Here is a 21,585-nt window from a genome sequence, read left to right as displayed (position 1 = left end):
AATCAACGAATAACACAATTGCTTTGTAACAGCCAAAGGCAAACTGAAAGCAAATGCATACAAAGTGTTTGTTTTCATTTGTTCAGTGGAGAAGTCCTTGGACTGCCCAGAAGCTTTCGCCCCACTGGTGTAAAACAAACTTTTTGCTGGAAGTGGACCTGAACGTTGTGACTGATTTAGTCATTCCGTCCCAACACTGTCCAAGTTTTGTTGCACATGAACAAACGTTTGCAAATGGTTCTGAATATTGCCCAACCATCATTGGATATCTGCACTTCTGATCTCATGATGAAAGGAAGGTCATTGTTGAAACAATTGATGACGGTTGGGCCTTGGACTAACCTGCAAAACTCCTCTAGTCATGTCCTAGGGCTGAGATGATTAGCTCCAAAAATAAATCACAATACTTTTTCTTTGTGACTTCAACGGAGCTCTTTTCCCCCATTCCCAATTACTGCAGTTTTACTTCACGTTGTCAATTGCTGTCTCAACATCAAAGTCAGCCAATCTCACTTCACGTCTGGAGTTCAGCTCTATTGTGTTGGGTCAGGTGTTCCTGTTGGCTGCAATTTTAAATTTTAATTTGCAGTCAGACTGAAGTTGAAAAGAAGTGGCATGTCTTCATCAAAAATGTAATTGCTCCTGTTATAGTAGATAGCACCACTTTTATTGTTGCTTCCCTTCTGAAGCAATTTTGTCAGGTATCTGCAGACAGGCTGATAACTCCAAACAACTGACAACAATTGAGTGCTGATAGTTACAAAAATCTTTTCCTTCCCAAAAAATACAACTGCAGTGCAACATCCATGCTTTGTTTTTCTTTATTGTATCATTGAAAAATCTTGCAAAAGTCTCAGAAGGGGAGTATCAACGCAAAACATTGGGAAATTTTCTGGGCCATTTTACCAAACTTTCATTAAAATTCAAGCAATATTTACTCCACAAACTCCGAATACTTCACCTAAGAGTTATGCCACATTATTTGAAACCTTATAGTAGTCACCGGGGAAAAGAAATGCTTGGTATGGGCATCTTGCTAGGGACCCCACTGGTTTTGTTGAGTAATAGTAGGTAAGAGGAAGACATGAGATTCGGCAGAACAGCATCAATTGATGCAGGAGAGGGGGCCAGGAGGGCAAGGTGGTGTCCATCACTATCCAACCATCCCTTTGACCTTTCCCTCACCATGTAGTGTAGTCCTTTACCTTTGAATTTCCTCCACCTGGCTCTGCAGTAACAGGCCCTAGAACCTGAGCCATCCTGTAACATGTGCTAGCCACAGTGGGTGGAGAGAACCAATACATTCCACACTCCAAAACAGCATCTAGTTAGTGCTCAACTATGTCTGGTTTAGCATCTCCAGGTAAATTGAAATGATGGTAATAAAGGAATTAGAATCAGAGTGTGTGACTAAACCCAGACTTTCAAAATAGGTGTTTCTTATTAGCACTGAACGCATTTAGCACCTAACATCATCCTTTGTTCAAAATAGCACCTTACAAATCTCACCTTGTTGCTGGTGAATGTCCTATTTAGTCTGTAAATTAAAGTTACTTGCATCCCAAATCCTATTAATAGGGCCATTCATGCCTTCACAGTAAGTAATATAGGGCCATCTTTATCTCAATAAAACCCTTTTGAAAACTAGCAGTCTATCACATGCTTGTTTCATCCATGGACAAGGTGATGTACTTGCAATAGAGTACAATTGTATAACAGATATAGACAATCCCAGTTACAGCGCCTAGTTTGTGTCTGCCCTCGGTTTTTCAGTTGTTAAGTGTAGGGCCACAGGTCACCTATGCTACTTCATGATACAAGCCACATTCCAACATATTTTTCAGGGTGTTTTAGGGATGTTCTAGGTATTCCAATAAGATATTGCTGTTAAAAGTTGGAATAAAGCAAGCTTCAGCAAGTTCACAGAGATACGTAGTAATTTTCAAAATCCTACTTACATTTTGACGAGATTCATTGTTATCTTTTTGCCAATGTAGGTTTCTAAGACATTAAACCATTGTTTCTTACTTTGGATTGGATACTTAGTTGTTCTGAGTAGTTTTAATTTTTCATTTACTGCCAGATACTTCTACTCGAAATATTTTTCCCTTTGGATGTGAGCTAATTTCTGCCTTAAATCAACAAAAAAGGAGATAAAAAGCCTATTTGCAAATATTATTGTCAACAGGAAGTACAGGTGTCAATTTAAGAAGTAGCACCAGCAAAAGTACACTCTTCTCCATGAATTCTAAGCTGTATGCTCCAAACGCATTATGTAAATCATGCTTGGAATATCAGGGCAGCATGGTGGCACAGTGGTTAGCACTGCTGCCTCACAGCACCAGGGACCTGGGTTCGATTCCAGCCTCGGGCGACTGTCTGTGAGGAGTTTGCACATTCTCCCCATGTCTGCGTGGGTTTCCTCCCACAGTCTAAAGATATGCAGGTTAGGTGGAGTGGCCATGCTAAATTGCCCATAGTGTTCAGGGAGGTGTAGATTAGGTGGTTTATAAGGGGATGGGTCTGGGCGGAATCCTCTGAGGTTCAGTGTGGACTTGTTGGGCTAAAGGGCCTGTTTCCACACTGTAGGGATTCTATGATAAATTGCATTTAAGTGAAAGGCGAGATGAAACCCAGTAAAATATCCCAAGGATCACCAGTGCAAAATGTGTCAGGCAAATTGAATTTGCATGGTCCATATGTACAAACTAAAATTACAACCGACTAAGACGTGTTTTGGTATCATCATGAGTGTCATATTAAGCAGATGAAGCAGCACTTCTGAATGTGGGCAAAGTAACTCTCTTAGATGGATACCCAGCTCTCAGCTATAGCTCTAAGCAGAGCTTTAGAAATAAGGAGCATTAGTAGGCCATTTGGCCCTCCAATTCTGCTCTGCCCTTCAACAAGCTGATCCTTTATCTCAATGCCATGTTCCCCCTTTCTCCTGATTCCATTGATGCTTTTAAAAAATAGAAATTTTCTACCTCTTTCTTGACTACAGATCAGTGGGTTGATCTCCACAGCCTTCTGTGGTAGTGTATTCCACAGGGTCACTACCCTCTGAGTGAAGTAAAATGTTTCCTCATCTTAGTTCTAAATAGTCTATTCTGTTTCTATGGACTGTATCCTGTGCTTCTAGACACTCCAAACAAGGAATATATCCTCCCTTCGTCTAGTCTGTCCAGCCTGGTAAAGTTTTATATGTTTCAATCAGATCCCCTTTGCATATTCTAATCTCTCGTAAATAAAGGCCTAGTCAAACAAATCTCTCCTCATCGCTCATCCTGCCATCCTGGTATCTGCTGAGTGAACCTCAGCTGCACTCCCTCTATGACAGGTAGGGAGCCAAAACTGAATGCAATACTCTGGGTGCGGTGTCACCAAGGCCCTGTACAACTGCAGCAAGATATCCCTATTTCTGAACTCAAATTCTCTTGCATTGAACGTCAATAAACCATTTGCCTTCCTAATTTCTTGCCAAATTTGCCTGTCTACTTTCATTGACTATAGTACAAAAGGCACCCAGATGCTTTTGTACATTCACACTTCCCAATATATTGCCATTTAAATAACACTTCCTTTCCATCTTCCACAACTAAGTGTATAACTTCACATTTAGCCATATTGGACTGCATGTACCATGTGTTTGCCCACTGATGCAAACTGTTTAAGTGACTTTGAAGGCTTTCTTGCCACCTCCTGAGCAAACCTGGTCACATTTGCATTGTGGTAGACACACTGAGAAGCAGCATTGGCTTGCAGGTTAAACAAGGTGAGGGTAACCTATGAATGTGAATGCAGTTGACAGAGATACTCATTTGATGGATACATCTCAACATTTGTGGTGCCTTTGGCAGATACGTTTTTATGGTTATGGAGAAATAAACACAAGACTTTTTTGATAAGGTCAAGTGTTTGGTGTGAATACATCAGAAATTTTAACTTCCCATCTCCAGATATCTCAAGTGACCTGACATCAGTCAGAGATATAAAATAGGAGCAGGAGAGGGCATTCAGTCCTTTGAGCTTGCTCCACTGTTCAATATGATCATGGCTGATCATCCAACTCAATCCTCTCCCCATAATCTTTGATCTTTTTAACCATAAGAGCTATAATTAACCCCTTCTTGAAAACATTCAATGTTTTGATCTCAAATATTTTCTGTGGCAGAGAATTCCACAGGCTCACCACTCTGGGTGGAGATTCTCTGCATCTCCTTTCAAAATGGCCTACCCCATACCCTTCAACTATAATCCCTAGTTTTGATCTCCCCAGTAAGTCATCAGGAATATGTTTCTCATGTTTACCCTGTTTAGTCCTGGTAGAATTTCAAATGTTTCTATGAGATTCCTCCCTCATTCTTCTAAACTCCAGTTAATATAATGCTGATCAATCCAGTCTCTCTTCGTAAGTCAGTCCTACCATCCCTGGAATTCGTCTGGTGAACTTTCTTTGCATTCTTTATACAGTCTTTATCCTTCCTCTGTTAAGGAAACCAACACTCCATTCAAATAATCTGCCTTCCTGATTTTTCTACCAAAGTCAAAAACCTCACATGAATCCACATTACACTTGATCTGCCATGCACTTGCCCACTCAGTCAACTTGTCCAAATCATGCTGAAGCATCTCTACATCCTGTTCAGTTCACCCGGTCACTCAGATTTCTGCTGTCTGCAAACCTGGAGATATTTCATTTACTTCTCTCATCTAAATCATTCATATATATTGTAAAATGCTGGGGTCCAAGCACTGATCCCTGCAGTACCCACTAGTCACTTGCTGCTACTCAGTAAATGACTTGCTCATTCTAGCTGTTTCTTGCTAACTACGTCACTATCCATGTCAAAGCACTATCCCTAACTCCATGTGCTTTAACTTCAAAAAGTAGAGTTTACAAGCTAGTATATTACAGGGTTTACACAAACCCTAATCCTACGCTCATCTATTTCTTCACTAGCTGTTCAACTACAGTAACCTTTCTAGAGATCAAAAACAGCAAAACTCACCTTGCAGAAGTTAGCCAACTAAGGAAACTAAAACTCACTTTGCCTTCTTCTGGAAAAGCCACTATTTGCCTGTTATCAAATTGTGTCAGGATTTATTTATCTGTAAAAATTAACAAGAAGTTTCCAAACTGCCAGCACTAGAACAAGTATTTGAACATAATTCTCCTATAATGTGCACCTGAGCACGATGTAGGACTTTTTTTGAAAGTTTTGTACAAAGGATTTTCTGAGGTTTTGCAGGTCATGAACCCTTTCACATGGTGACTTCATAATTAGATCCTCAGTTGTATATGTTCTCTTTACAAGTGACAAATTCTTGCAAAGAAAATGGCAACTCAACTGGTATTTGTAGACCTCATTTTTGTTGCATAATGATAAAAATTAGGTTCCTTATCCCAATTCTGAACGATAGGAAATGAGTCACCGAGGTAGTACTACTTGTCTGTTTTAAGAGAGGCTGACTTGGAACTAAGATGTCTGGCTTGTTCAGAGACATATTTTTGCCTGGAAATTTCTCCAGGCTTTTTTTTGGTGCATGTAATTGCATTATACAAAGTAATAAGAATAGGTATTCCTTGCCCATTTCCAAACCTTCTGAATACTTCAGATGAATGATTGATGATATACCACTAGATACAGGCACAAACTGAACTTTACAGTATAAGCCTATCCAAAATGTGCTTAAACATGGTATGGTACAGATCACATCTGTTCCAAGAGCTGTGCAGATCATATCTCGGATAGGGATGGCATTTCCTGCAGAAGTAAAGTGCACTGCAGCATGAAGCCTGTGAGTTATTAGTTCATTCTGAAACATCCCAGGGTACGTGCCATGACGCAGTATTTTCCACAATATATATTACATTAATTACTGTGCGATACTGGGGTTGCTTTCAGTCCATTGACTATTGGCTCTCCTAATAGTGTCCCCAATTATCTAGCATTCTAACTTTTGCTAATGATTTTGCTCACTAAATTTGATAAGTTATTTATAAATAGAATTGTCAGCATATGACTGATTTCCAAATGGAAACCTCAATGCATTGTCTAAATACAAGTCTTAAATTAATAAATAGCTAATTAGAGAATATAATCCTTAATTTTCTATGAAATAGGTCTTAGAAAATCACATTTTCTGTGCATTCCAATACTTCATAAAATACTGTTGTGAGTTTTTTTCAAATGTTGCCGAACATTATTGATTGAAATATAAAACATTCTTTTTGTTTCTTTCCTGCCAATATTCGTTTGAGAGAAAATATCTGCATGTGAATAGAGTAAGACTTTATCCGAAAGGAAGTAAATGTTCACTTATCTCCAAATCTAAGTGTGTCTAATTGCTTAACAATTAAAAATTAAATTATGTTGTGTCTATAGAATAGTAGCTAAGCTCAAGAATGTTTATTCAGAATGAGATGCATTTGACATTTATCGTAGCTACAATTCCTTAAATACTGGAATATTTTGCAGCTTTCATAGTGCATTACCTTTCTTGTTCCACGTGCAGAGCTGCTTCCTTCCTGGAAATATTTAAAAGTTATAGTTATTGCAGTATTCAGTAATTTGAGACCTAAAATCATGTTCTCAAATCCCAATACTTACTTAAAATGAATTCTCCAGGTTTCTCCTAATTGCTTGCTTGACCAATGATTTTACATTGTCCACCCTTGACACCTCTCTGCACCCTCTAAAGTTCACACTGTTGGCTCTCAGAGCAGTGCCTCATTTTCTTTATTTCTAAATTAGAATGTTTCCTGGTTCCATAAAAATGGAAAATTTCTGAGTGAAGGCATTTTACTCGTCCTTACAGCTAGAAGAAAACATTCATAGAATCCCTACAGTGTGGAAACAGGCCATTCAGCCCAACAAGTCCACACTAACTCTCTAAACATCCCACCCAGACTCACCCCTTACCCTAGCCCTGTAACCTTGCATTTCCCATGGTTAATCCACCTAACTTAAACATCCCTAATGCATATTAAAGCACTCTACCAGTATCGTACTTGTGGTACGTTAGTAAAATGAGAGTCTGACAGAAGGTGAATATTGAAAGAGTGATGTGAATAAAGTAGTACCGATAAATGTAGTCAGGTATTTTGTTAACATTGATGTTTACATTTATGGCTCATTGAATCGACCACTATGGCCAAATTTATTGATAAAGTTTGTGCTGAGCGCTTCGCTCTATTTTTCTTACTCACCAATACACTCAAATGAAACTTAATGCAAAGGGCTTGGCATTTCACATAATATTCAACTGAAGAAAGTTCTTGCAAGATTAAGGAAAAACACCAAGTGCCCTTAAATTTTGTTAATTTTACAAATATACTTAATAGATAGCTAATATAATTGTTTCTGTACATTTTCTGTAGGAAATTCAGTATCATCATAACTGGAATCTGAAGGCTGTGAAGATTTGGGCTTAGGACCTTTGGATGATGACTTTGAACGTGGCTTTCGATTTCTTGTTTGTTTTTCTGTGGCATTATGCTTCCTAAAATGAAGAAAAAGATATTTTCACAGTTCATGCTTCCTGAGATATGGTTTTAAAAGAATGAAGTTAAGTTGTAAAGAAACTTTTTTTTACCTTCCCCTGAAAAAATGCAAGTAGATAAGGAAAGCTATAACAATTAGGAGAAACAGTACTACAATGCATCCAGAAGTTAGAAATGAAGATGCAGGAGTATTTCTGTCTACAGAAAGAAACAAAAATGTTAATTTAGAAATGATTTTCCTTCACCAAAATGCAAAGAAGAATAAGTAATATCAAGAACTCAATAGGAACACAGTATTATTTGCATCTGAAAAGAAATTACATTGAAAACTTCTAATGAAATACTTACGAGTGGAATATTGACAGTTCTCTCCAGAATATCCTGACAAGCAAATGCATATGTATCCTCGTGTACCCTCCGGTTCTACAATACATTTTCCATTGTTCATGCATGGATGAGTATCACAGCCATTTTTCTCGTTGATAGCTGAAAAATAAAGTTCAAACAAGAATGGAATTCAATTTTACTACAGATTGATTTTAATTTTCTTCCTTGTTTACTATACACACAAAATAGGATGAGTACATGAAACTCGAAATTCCAGATTTTAAGTGGCAAATACAGTGCCATTTGAGCAAAGAACCAAAGATTATGAAAAGACTAATTTCATAATTTCATAAATCTAATTTCAATTAGATTTCTATCCCTTTCATGTCTCATTGAAAAAATTCAGATAAATGTACCCTTGATCCATTGTGACACTGGTTCAAGATATCAAGTCAAGAATTCCTGGAAAGCTTACATAACACAACCATACATCCTGTGCAATATATATGTACTAAAACAGAGAAAAACAGCAGTCTGTGTTGTGCATTCTTAATTGCCCTCATATATTCAAGAGAGGAGAGAGGGAAAATAAAAAGCTTAGCCTCTAGTTACTTCATCTTCTTTGAATCAAACTTTAAGTGATATGTGCTTAAAACCTGTTTGGTGGCATATCTGCAGTAATTCTAAACTCCAAATAGGACGTAAGAGTGATAGCCCTTGACATCAGGACTGCATTTGACCAAGTGTGGAATCAAGAAACCCTAGTAGGATAAGAGTCAATGGGAATCAGGGGTTGGAGTCATACCTAGCAAAAAAGGAAGCTTGTTCTGGCTGTTGAAGATCATTCATCTCCAGAACATCTCTGCAGTAGTTTCTCAGGGCAGTATCCTGGGTCCAACCATCATCAGCTGCCTAAATTACCTTTCCATCATCAAAAGGCCAGAAGTTTGGATGTTTGCTGATGACTGCACAATGTTCAGCACAATTCGCAACTCCTCAGGTACTGAAGCAATCCCTGTACAAATGCTAAAAGACCTAGATGACATCCAGGCTAGGGTTGACAAGTATGGGATGACGGTTACTTGCCACAAGTACCAAGCAATTACTATCTTCAACAAGAGGAAATTTAACCATTGTCCCTTGATATTCAATGGCATTACCATTACTGAATTGCCCACTATCAACATCCGAGGTGTTACCATTGACAAGAAACTCAAATGAACTAGCCATATAAATATTATGGCTACAAGATGCTGGGAATCCTGCAGCAGTAACTCTATAACCCTTGACTCCAAGGCCTGTCCACCACCTACAAGGCACAAGTCAGAAGTGTGTTGGAATATTCTCCACTTGCCTTAATACAACTCCAACAACAGCCAAAACCCATGACCATACAGAATGGCAACAGCAGCGCAGACATGTTATTAAAATCTTCTGCAAGTTCCCCTCCAAGTCACATACCATCTGTACTTGGAAAATATATCACTATTCCCTGACTGTCACTGGACTTCAGAAATTCAAGACGACAGCTCATCACCACCTTCTCAAGGGTGACTAAGGGAAGGCAACAGAAGTAGGACAAGCCAGCAGAGTCTACATCCCCTGAATTAAATAAAAATAAAACAAATCCCTGGTATCTGTGCTCAAAATGTGTTCTTACGTTGATGAAGGCCATTCTGAAATCTGGGTGCTATTCTCTTCCCATTAAAGAATGCATTAAAGAAAGGAAGATACCATCACTCCAACTTTTTCAACCTTTAATTTAAAATGGCCTCTATGACTGGTCAACTACAGTTGTGGGTGGGCAGAAAGGGTCCTGTTGTGATTAGAAGTAGGCGAATCTTATTGAGCATAAAATCCTTGATTGGGGTTATTAACAGCCCTGGCTGACACATATAAACAGGAGATTCTGAAGGACTTCTCAGGCTAGGGACTGGGGTTATTTCAGTGGCCATGAGAGTCTGAGAGACATTAGCTGATATGTGGGGAGTGCACACCCTTGAAAGACCATCATGTGGGAGTGAACAGTTAAGTTGCTTGGCAACATCCAAATCAGAATCAATAAAAATTAATGTCGAACTAAATGGTCACCTGGTTCTCATGGAGGTTGATACCAGTGTAGCTCCATCAGTGGTTGCTGAACCTGTCTTTAACAATAGTCACTTTGGATTCCAACCCTTAAATTTGCATAAGACCTTGGCCAAATTGGTAATATACACTCTTACAGATTAAGGGTATGACTTTGGTTTCAGTCTCCTATGAGAAGTGGTTGGTGCAGTTAAAACTGATTCTAGCAACAGGCTCAGGCCAAGCCTATTGGGGCAGAACATGTTGAGAAAGATTCACCTCGATTGGCTCAACATTTTGATTTAAAAAATGGTTGCTTGTGTAAAGTCCTAATTAAATCCTCAGGAGTTTTTCATGATTGGATGCTGACATTGAGCACTGCCCCACCAACAGTGTCAACAAGGACAGACTGCCATTGGCAGTGCCCCCACATTTGTGGGAATGGCTGGGTAAACACTGGACTCTGTTACATATAGACTATTGCCAGTCCCTTCATGGGTGTAATGTTCCTGGTCATTATGGATGCCCATTCAAAGTGGTTGGACATGCATAGAGTTCATTTGACAAACTCAGGGATGACAAAGGAGAAGCTGTGAGCATCACTTGTGATACCAGGGCTCCTGGAAGTATTAATCATGGGTTGTCACTTTCCAGCAGGAAACTAGAGTATTTCCAAACATCGACTGGCATTCAGCATGTTTCGATAGCTCCATACCATCCAAAGCTCTGATGGAAAGTGGCCCAAATGTTGGTGGTAGGCTTAAAGAAACAGTCTACAGCTTCACTTGATACCAAACTATCCTGGTTCCTGTTTGATTGTAGGACCACCCCTCTCCCACAGGGATAGCCCCAGCAGAGTTGCTGATGGGGGGAAAAGACACTGCAGTAGGATTCTTATTTGGCAGTGGTGATTTGCAAATTAACAGGGATTAATACTTGTTAAATACTTTCTCAACCATGCATCTCACCTTTATTAATATTCAGACTCCTATCTTACTGGACTCACCAATCAAGCTAGATTTGATTTATTATTGCTACAGTATCAAGATATTGAAAAATATGTTTTGCATGCTATCAAGACAAATCATACCTTAGTACATCACAGATGCTGGGAAAACTTGATGACAAAACCAAAACATCTATCTATTAGATTCTGCTCATCACTTGCTTTTCACAAACTTCATGTTTAAAACTGGGCACCAGCATCTCAGAGCATCTCTGGTGGCACTGGCTACGTGCACTTCAGGTCCACAGACTTTGGTATCCAACATGTGCCAACCTCTAAGAACTCTCATGGCACATCTCTGATCCTCTTAAGTAATGCTTCTGCACTTCAACGGTGCACCTCAGTCTGCACTGTCCTTGTTACACTACAGCAAGAACATTATACACAGGGAATTGCATCAGGCCATCCTCGGTCTCTGCTTGCTCTCATAGCGCTCACTCGTTTGAGCTACCTGAATGTTCAGAGCCTTGACTTTTTGCAATTTGGCCCCTCAGTCAGATACCAGGATCATATTACTGCTGTTCTGCAGTGTTGTTCAGCGCAGCCGCAAAGCTAAAAGCTTGTAATAGTTGTTGACAAGTCTTAGTCAAAGGGGATAACCTTTTGCGTAGGGATTCCCAGAATAGTAAGTCAACAGCAGCCTCTGATACCACTCCAGGTCCTGCTCCATGCAGAGTAACAATTCTTTAAGTATTTAGAACCCTTCGCTGGTAGAACTGAAGGAAATGAAACAGCATTGCAGAAAAACCTTTTTGTGTAGAATCTTTAAAGGGATCTGAGCAATGTGGGCTCTGGTCAGATGTCTTTCTGACCTATTGTGGGCTGTTTCCTCAGAGTGAGAAAGACAGACCCACTAGGGATGAAAGTGGATTGTACAGCTTTTACCGGTGGTATAGGTTGGGGGGTGTGAGAGCACAGGCACACAGGGTTAAGTATTGGAGGTTGGTGTTGGTGAGGCTCAATGGAGAACATGTTGCAGGTCATAGAGAGTGGTAGAACATGAGCCTTAGTGAGAAGTGGGTACAGTAACAAATAGTGAGTATGAGGTATTGGGGACATGGATTTTGGTACTTGTTGGAGTAGCAAAGGTCTTTGACCTTCTTCCTACCATGTTGGGTATTCCTCCAGATGGCTGAGACTGGAAGAAGACCTGCACAAAATGGTCTGAAAAGAACTCTTAAATCAAGAAATAAAGTCTAGGCCCAACTGACCAGCTACCAAATTGAGCATTGACAAGGTTGAAAACAATGCAATGTTTTTGCCAAAGTCTTAAAGTTCAGAGGGACTTTTTCATTCTACCTTTTGTAGTTTGTATTCTTGATCAACAGAAATTGTTCCTTTTACCTGCCTTTCCATCCATGATACTTCTGCAAAACTGTTTTATCTGTCTTCATACAAATGAAAGTGTGTTGGAATTTAAAGGGAGTATGGTTTACATTTGCATATTAATAATCTATTTTACTACTTGTTAGGGCTAAGCTGTTTATCATTTTTTTCATCTCGTCAATTGATGAAACCTGGTGAGTTTCTTTCATCTTAAATCTGCTTGACTAGCACCACATCCACTCCCTGCACCACTGTTCAATAGCAGCAGTGTATACAATCTACAAGACGCATTGCAGAAATTCACTAAGTCCTTGCAGCACCATCCAAACCAGCAACCACTTCCAGAAATGGAATTTGAGCAGATACATGGGAATATTACCATCTACAAGTTCTCCTCCAGCCACTCACCATCCTGACTTGGAAATGGTGATACTGAAGAAGGAGGAATGAGTCAAAATTCTGGAATTCCTTCCTGAATGGCATTGTAGGTATATCTATGGCAGGTGGACACCAGCTCACCACCACCTTTTCAAGGGCAACTAGAGATGGGCAATAAATGCTGAACCTGCACTGACTCACACGTCCTAAGAGTGACTTAAAGTGTGGCACCTCAGAGGCTAGGAATGGACTTTCCCCTGGAATGAATTACTCCCAGGTTGCACCTGCCAAGAGTTCGCAGCCTTTTCAGCTGCCCTGGAAGCTGCTGCTGGTACAATGCCCACTTGAAATCTCAGGTCAAGGAGGGACACAAGCACAGGTTTGTAATGGTAGGAAGGGTGCAGTAGGTTGTAGGAAGCTCAGGGAAAGGGGTAGTGGGTATCAGGAGCTAGGCATGGGGATGATTTTTCAGAACCCACCAATAAATACTCTGCCTTGAGTTCAGAGACCCTAAGTATTGCTCAATGACTGATTCAACCTGCAGCTAAAGGAGATATTAGGCAGGCTGGACAAAGAATAAGACACAGAACAGTGTCATCCCTGCCATCGACGGGAAGATGTCAGGAAGAATTTCATATTAATCAGTGGTGGGTGTTCAGAATGTGGGACTTCACTGAATTTGGAATTGAGAATTGGATGTGAACATTGCTCAGGTACCCACATCTTGCCTTACAGAAACATAGCCTTAAACATGAACTGTTTCTGTTTCGTTTCTTTCTTTGTATAAAGACTCACGGTGTAGATGGTTAGCTCACTTGTTAGTGAAAGGCAAGGAACAAGGGTTCAGGTCACAAGGTAAATATTTTCTCAAATTTTCAGATTGTTTGTTTGGTAAAATACTATTCAATTATTTTTCCAAAAGTAAATATTACAATCACTTCACGTGTCCATTGGATGTTGGGAATTTCACTTACTGAAAGTACTGATTTTTATGTACAATCATTTTAAGAATTTTCAGAAGCATGTTTTCCAGAAGGGGCAGTTGATAGATGATAGGTAGACTAGATACAAGAACTAGTATTTGACCTCAAAGGGTAAATAACTATGTTCTTAAAATTTGACCTGTGAAATTTCATCTCAATCAATATAAAGCAAGCGAAATATCCACTTTTTAAATGTTGCTTTGTAATCCTTGTATGACAACACTGACTCATGGGGATGAATTGTAATGAGTATGTGCGTACTGCTTTGAGGCTAAGTGGCTGGTTAAAACTAGCAGCACATCGGGAAACCAGCTCCACAATGCTGTTTTCCACATCTCACTGTCATGTGTGAGCAACCATTTAGAAAAGGTAGATTGAGGTATTGTGACATAATTAGCAATTAGAATGACAGATTTTCAATTTGAACTTCAGATCCATGGGTTTCTTGTGCTTCCTCCAAATTGCCAGGGAAACAAGGGGAGGATGCAGCAATTGAGGACACTGAAACCATAAGCAGAAAATAAAATCAAACATTCAACATGCTCAGCCCATTTCTTGTGGGTAAAGTGTGCAGAACTACTTGAATTAAGAAGCTAAATTTTATAGGTTCTTTGGCCATTTTGAAGATGTCATCTACACCTCAGTAGTTTGGAGGTCTGACTATCAGATTAGCATGTGTACTTATGAAATAATTTACGATAAGTGTCATTGGAAGGCCTCTAGTTGTTGCCCATCCCTAATCACTCTTTACAAGGTGGTGTTGCATAGACTTGACTATAAGATGAGAATCGGTGACTGCAAGCAGCATCAGCTATGATCACTAACAGCCTGTTATTCATAGACCTGTCTCCCCACGGAAAGGAGATCAGAAGAAAGATACAAGGCACAGACAGCCACCTGGCACACAATTTACACAGGCAGCAGATAAAGTTCCTCCTAAGTTGAAACATTAATTTCTTAGCAGGCTCAATGTTGTTTCAAGTGGTAGGATGCTTTTTGCAACCTGCTGAAACAAGTCCCACCGTCAGCTAGACCCAGGCAGCTACCATGATGCTTTCAATCTGCAGCAGCTTACCTTCTGAAACATGTTAATATCTGAAACCAGTTTTACTGACAAATCTTGGAGACCAGGGATAGTCGTTTAAAATGTGGTTGACGATATTACTCAAATCTAAGAGATGTAGCCAGGAGTGATAGGACATTCATTATATGACCAAAGATTTCTCAAACAGGTCATTGACATATCAGATGTGCTGGCAGGTGCCTGGACAGGTCTAGAGGTGCCCTTCAGAACGCACTAGAGTTTCCAGAAATGGTCATGGTGCTCTACATCTGTATAACACAGTAACAAGATCTGGAGACCTGCTGGAAAACCAAGCTGCAGAATGTAGAGCTTCAGGTGATTAAAGGAGGATGAGGTAGAAGATGACAAGGTGATGGTGGAAGAAAATGGGGAGGAAATCCAGGCAGTACCCCACCAACAATACACATGGCTTTCCAGGATGGCCAAACTATTGCAAAGTTCACTGCAGTTCCAATAATGCACCCACCTAAGAACCAAATACAAAAGCTATTTTACCTTCCAAACAACCTAGTATTCCTTTCATATGTTCCCATTTTCTCAATCAATTGATACCTCTTCATTCATCAACAATCAACCAAAACATATTTTTCCAACCAAAGTAAAATCCAGTTCTTTGGCAAAATGCAAGTCACATGTTGCAGTGATCCTCACGGTGAGGCCAAATGAGTTTTCTTGCAATGCCTTACCAAACTTGTCACGTTAACTAACATTCCTGCCACTGGCACCATATTTAAAAAGCCATCGTGCACGTGGACAAGCACTGTCAGTCTGGAGCTGCCCTGCATGTTTTGTGATATTTGCTTTGGATATGGCAGACAGGGGCAAATCGGCATCCTGCTTTGCAAGCATAGTGCAGGAATCTCTGCTAGATGGGCTGGTGCACATGGTAAAACTTCCTCTTCCCCAACGCAAGTGGTGGAGACCATGACACCAAACCTCGCCACTCGTACTGAAGCAATCTTTGCTGTCTGGAAGAGTGCCCAACTCTGCAGGAAGGTGGTCAGTGGCTTTTTCTACTTACGAGTGTAAATGCCAGCATTCCCCTCATCTATCCATCTCTCTGCTACCATACGCATTTCCCACCATAGCAGTTTTGGTCTAGTATGGCACAAAGTCTACTTCATGCCTCTAAAATGTAACATCACAATGGACGAGCGAAGGGGAAGAAACTCAGCAAAAAACGATTTGGACCAAAATATTTTCCCTTACCCAAATCAGACATTTTCTACAATAAAATTGGCATTGCAGTTGTAGATTCATGTGTTTATGACAGACATAAATGATGGTTTTGAAATAGTTGCTTGCACTTTTAGGTGTTATCATCACACCTTGCAAACTCTGTGTCCTACCTGCAGGATGAAATCCTCGATACTCAAGAGGTTCAATATTAACAGTCTTAATAAATTTTCTTTTGCCATCAAGGTTTTGTAGAATGACTTCAATATAATTATAAGGAGCTCCAGGCACATTGCACCATAGTTTATCCCTATGAATCAGGAAAAATAATGCTAATTATAGTTACATTCTTTCCTCCATGTTCCAACTTTGTTACACTCACCTTGAGTGCTTAACATCTACCCACTTTATCTCTAAGCAGTATAAAAGAAATTACAGCAGTAAAAACTAGTTAGTCCACAAAGTCCCATATCGCTATCAATTCTGTAAAACATCTACAATTTTTCAACAGATTTTCAAACATGAGGAAATTTGTTCCGTCTTGGTTACCAGATATGAAATCGAATAGAGCACAGATTGTTTACCCTACTGTGTGATATTTATATTTCATGAGTTTTCTTCTATTCCATCGACCTTACTTCAGCCTTGCAGCATCTCTTTTCTCTTGTGTACTCATCTAATTTCTTTCCTGAAAGCATTTAAATAACTTAGCTCAACAACTTCCGATGAGCAACCAGTTCTACATTCTAACTACACTCTCTAGTAAAGAAGTTTCTCCTTAATTTTGTACTAGGTTTATTTGTAACTTTAGATTACTTAACATCCTGCAATTTTGGTTTCACCCATAAGTGGAGGCATTTGCACATGTATTATGCCCAACACATTCAGAATAGTAAGGATCTCCAACAAACCTCCACTAATTCTCTTTTCTAACAGAATCAGTCCAAACTTGCTCAATTTTTCCCAATAGCTGTAATTTCTCAGTTTTTGTACCATTCTTGAAAATAGTTTTTGCACTTGATCCTGTGTTTTGATTATTATTTTAAAAGTATGAGACAGAACTGCATAAGGTACTCAAGTGCAACATGAATAGTGCTTTACATAAATCTAAACTTCACTAATTTTGAATAACCCTGATATTCTGTTAACATTATTGTTGCTTTCGAGGCCTATGATGCTGCTTTTAATGATCTGTATTCCCAGAAATAATCACCTATATTCGCAGAACCGTATGTCATTTAGTTTCCGAATTTCTGCAGTTTCCAGCCTTTCCTATGTAAGTACATCGCCTCACATTTATTGAGGTTAAAGTTAATTTTGCCACTTCATTGCTCTGGTCTCCAAGTTTTCTAATGTTTTTTTTGGGTGAATGTGGCATCCTCCCTTGGAATTAGCAATACCCTCAATATTCTTTGCCATTTTTGATATTTTAATCACTCATTCCACTGTCCAAATCATGTAATTTATATTACAAATAATAGTCATCCCAACACTGATCTGCTTGGAACATTGGATGAAAGTAGAAAGCAATCTACCCTTTGTCCCAGTCTCAACCTTCTTTAGGGGCTGCATTTGGCTTATACCCAAGAACATGCACATTAGCGGTGATATCTCTCAAATATAGCTTAACAGAGTGACAAATCCCAATGAATAAAATTTTAATGAAAAGAGTACATTGTTTAACACTTTATTTCTTAACCAAAGTAAAACTTCTCTTAATTTTTCAAACAATTGCTTAATATTGCTTGCATCAATAAATTGGTGTGAACATGCATAGTCACCAATCATCATCGGCGTTCTGGTGTCAGAAAATATATTCTTTATTTTTAAGCTACATGCTATCTATTCAGCTTTTTGTCCCAATTCCATTTGCCCTAACCATTGTCATAAGCTTACCATCTGGTATCTTTATAATGCCCTTTTCAAAAGCCAAGCACATGATGATATCTACTGCATAGGCCTTATCCATTTCTTCTGTTTCCTTTTCAAAGAGTCCTCTGTTTGGTAAGGCATGACTGAACCTTTTAACGTTTACGCCTTTTATTAAATTACATTTTCTATCTCAAGATACCTTTAACATTTCTTCTGGTACAGATTCCAGTACCTTTCCAATCAATAAAATTATACTTTTTGATCTACAGTTCCTCGGTTTTCTTCTCTTTTTGTATTTATGAACAACATTAGCTGCTTATCCCTCTTCTATACAACTTTTGCACATATAAACTAATACATTTGCAACTTCTGTAATATCCTTGAGCATGCATTCAGTTTCGGTTTTACTTGTTATTCAACACTTTTCTTCCATTATATCCTAATTCCAGAAATATAATTTCTAAAATTACCTCTTATAGGAGGGTCTAATTTGTTAGATTACTTAATAAAAGCTAAAGCAAAGCAGTTATTCAATACATACACCATTTCTCTGTCATTATCTGCAAGTTACTCTTTTTTGTGCTTTAGTGGCCACATACCAACTTTTAAAGTTTCCTTTTTAAAATTACATATTAATCTGAATTGCTGAACAAAACCACGATGTGACACAGCCTACATTCTGTCCGATTTATGTAAATGTTAGTTGATTAAATTTCTTGTATATTTTGGGCATCTAGTTATCATGCATGATGGAATGCATCATCTTTTGCAAGTTATACCATCTTGCAAGGAGCTTGCAAATCAGAATCATTGGCACCCAGTTTAATGGCTTTCAACATTACTTTGAAAAGTTTGAACACTACTTGAAGGAAAGCTGTTCATTAGTTGCACTAAGCCAACTTTTAATACAAAAGGATATAAGAAGAATCAATTAAATACTTTCTACAACGGTAAAATGTGATCCAGCAAGACCAGTCATAATGCCTCCAAAACAGAGAATTTTTCTGCTGGAATCTCTTTGGCTTGCTACACCTCCCCGTACCTGGTGTAGCCTTTTTACAACTATAGCAATGTAGCTGACTTAACTATTCCCTGAAATGGCCTGCAACCACTTGTTTGGATCAATTCGTGACAAAGTGGTAAAGGAATGAAACTGAGCAAACGATCTAGCATCAAATGCAAATCCTCCTTACTAACATCTGGGGACTTGTAACAAAATTGCAAGAGCTTTCCTACAAATTAGTCACCCAAAAGTCTGACATTGCCTGTATGGTATGATTGAGTGTATGACTTCATCCCAGGTATCACTATCATCATCTATGGGTATGTCTTGTCCCACCAGCAAGAAGTTGCAGCACAGTGTATTCAGTTGGGAAGGGGATGTGAACTTTGTACCCCAGGAAATATCATGCTATCAGGCCAATCATGGGCAAGGAAACACAAACTGGCTGAGTCCTGAAGGATGCAGCTGCCAGACTGGGTCTGCATCAGCTGCTGAGGGAACCAAGAACAGAAAACATATTTGACTATATCCTCGCCAATCTACACGCTATGGTTGCATTGTCCATAACAGATAGGTTGGAGTGAGCACCACATAGTCCTTGTGGAGACCAAGTCCTAACTTTATATTGAGGATACCCTCCATCATGTGATGCGGCAACAAACAATTCCAATTTCAACCAGATCTAGTGACTCAAACTGGCTACCAATGAGGTTCTGTGAGCCAACAGCAGCGGAACGGTACTTAATCATAATATATCATTTTCATCAAGTTAGGGGATCAACATTAGAACATAGAACAGTACAGCACAGTATAGGCTCTTCAGTCCACGATTTTGTACCGACCTATTATCCTACTCTAAGATCAAAACTAACCTGCATACCCTTCATTTTACTATCATCCATATGCCTATCCAAGAGTCGCTTAAATGTCCCTAATGTATCTGACTCTACTACCACTGCTGGCAGTGCATTCCACATGCCTACCACTTTCTGTGTAAAGAACCTACCTCTGATATCTCCTTTATACCTTCTTCCAATCACCTTAAAATTATGCCCCCTCATGATAGTCATTTCCACCCAGGGAAAAAGTCTCTGGCTATCCACTCTATCTATGCCTCTCATCATCTTGTACACCTCTACCAAGTCACCTCTCAACCTTCTTCACTCTAAATGAGAAAAGCCCTAGCTCCCTCAACATTTTCTTATAAGACCTGCCCTCCAGTTCAGGCAGTATCCTGGTAAATCTCCTCTGCATCCTCTGTAAAGCTTCCACATCCTTCCTATAATGAGGTGACCAGAACTGAACACAACATTCCAAGTGTGGTCTAACCAAGGTTTTATAGAGCTGCAACATAACCTCGCAGCTCTTAAACTCAATCCCCCTGCCAATGAAAGCCAACACACAACAGGCCTTCTTAACAACCCTATCAACTTGGGTGGCAACTTTGAGGGATCTATTATTTGAATAAAGTGTGCACAAGAGCAAGCCAGGAGCAGCACCGGGCATACTAACCTGGTGAAGTTACCACAAGACTATTTGCATGTCAAACACCAGGAAGAGCAGACAGAGCTAAGGCATTCTACAACCAGACAATCAGATCTCATCTCTGCAGTCAATAAATGTGGAGCTGGAAAAGCACAGCAGGTCAGATAGCATCCAAAGAGCAGAAAAGTCAATGTTTTTGGAGAAGTGATATTGGCTTTCGGCCCGAAACATTGACTTTCCTGCTCCTCAGATGCTGTCTGACCTGCTGTGCTTTTCCAGCTCCACATTTATTGACTCTAGCTTCCAGCATCTGCAGTCCTTTCTGTCTCCTAATCTCTGCAGTCCTGTGTTAACCAGTCATGGATTCTAGGAGACAATCAAGTGTTTTGAGTATATTCTTGATATATAGGAAGAGGCTGCACAAACATCGAGGGTGCTGGGAAGAGATGATTTGAGTGATTTCAAAATAACTAAATTTCTTTCTGTTTTCTGACTACTCTGTCAATTCACCTTACCTGAACGACAAGTGCTTTCAAGTCTTATTTCTATCTCACGACTCTTTTATTTCAGTTATTCAGAAAGTCAATCACGCACAGCCAGTGGGGACGAGACCACAGTATCGCAAACAACAAACTGTCTCCTCAACTGATATTCAAAAGACTTCAAAGACTGGGTTAGAAGAGGGGTTTGTAGGTGATGACTATTGAGCACAAATGCATAGAAACTAGGGCGGAAGAATAGGATGCTCACGCAGGTATAAGGATACATACTAGCTTTGTAGGAAAATTCATGAAGGTAATGTTTGATGCATGGGGCAGCTTGCCAGAGGTACTGTATAATGCTGCAAAACAAAACTATTGATCTTCATGCTTGGCGCAAACCCTTCAAACAGTCTGGGAAACATTGTCTTGTGGTTACCTCTGTAAGCACCTTGCTTTTAAAGAACTAAGAGACGAGATAGGAGTGATGGTATTATGATCAGCTAATAATTTTGTCCAACTACAGGACTGGCATCTACCCAATCTGAAAAATTGCTCAGGTATCTCCTGCATACAAATCTAAGTTGGGGAATTACTGCCCAGACTACTTTTGATCATCAGTAAAGTGAAAGAACGGTCATCGACAGTGCTATCATGTAACACTTGGTGAGTGAAAATCTGCTCAATGACATTCAAAGTCAATCAACTCCTGATCCACAGCCTTAACGCAAACACAGACAAAAGACATGAACTCCAGACATGAGGCAAAAGTGCTTGTTCTTGATAACAAGGCCGCATTTGACAAAGTGTGACATCAGGGAGCCTTAGAGTCTGTACTGTGTGGAAGCAGGCCATTTGGTTCATTGTGTCCCCACCGCCCCTCCGAAGAGCA

General features: G+C 39.5%; 1 protein-coding gene across 1 annotated transcript in view; it reads right to left on the bottom strand.

The window, feature by feature from the left end:
* Positions 1-7,165: 7,165 nt before the first annotated feature.
* LOC125484279 overlaps positions 7,166-21,585 on the bottom strand; it is a 41,367-nt gene continuing 26,947 nt past the window's right edge. The window contains exons 3-6 of the mRNA XM_048602357.1: positions 16,028-16,164; positions 7,856-7,993; positions 7,600-7,705; positions 7,166-7,506 (exon numbers count right to left, since the gene is read on the bottom strand). Coding sequence (XP_048458314.1) covers positions 7,353-7,506; positions 7,600-7,705; positions 7,856-7,993; positions 16,028-16,164 — 535 coding nt within the window. The 3' untranslated portion in view covers positions 7,166-7,352. The remainder of the gene's footprint in view (positions 7,507-7,599; positions 7,706-7,855; positions 7,994-16,027; positions 16,165-21,585) is intronic.

This window comes from Rhincodon typus, chromosome 10, assembly GCF_021869965.1.
Source record: "Rhincodon typus isolate 14 chromosome 10, sRhiTyp1.1, whole genome shotgun sequence".
In the NCBI taxonomy this organism is placed as follows: Eukaryota; Metazoa; Chordata; class Chondrichthyes; order Orectolobiformes; family Rhincodontidae; genus Rhincodon; species Rhincodon typus.
Note: the sequence above shows the minus strand (reverse complement) of the source record. Positions and strands in the feature narration are given on the sequence as shown.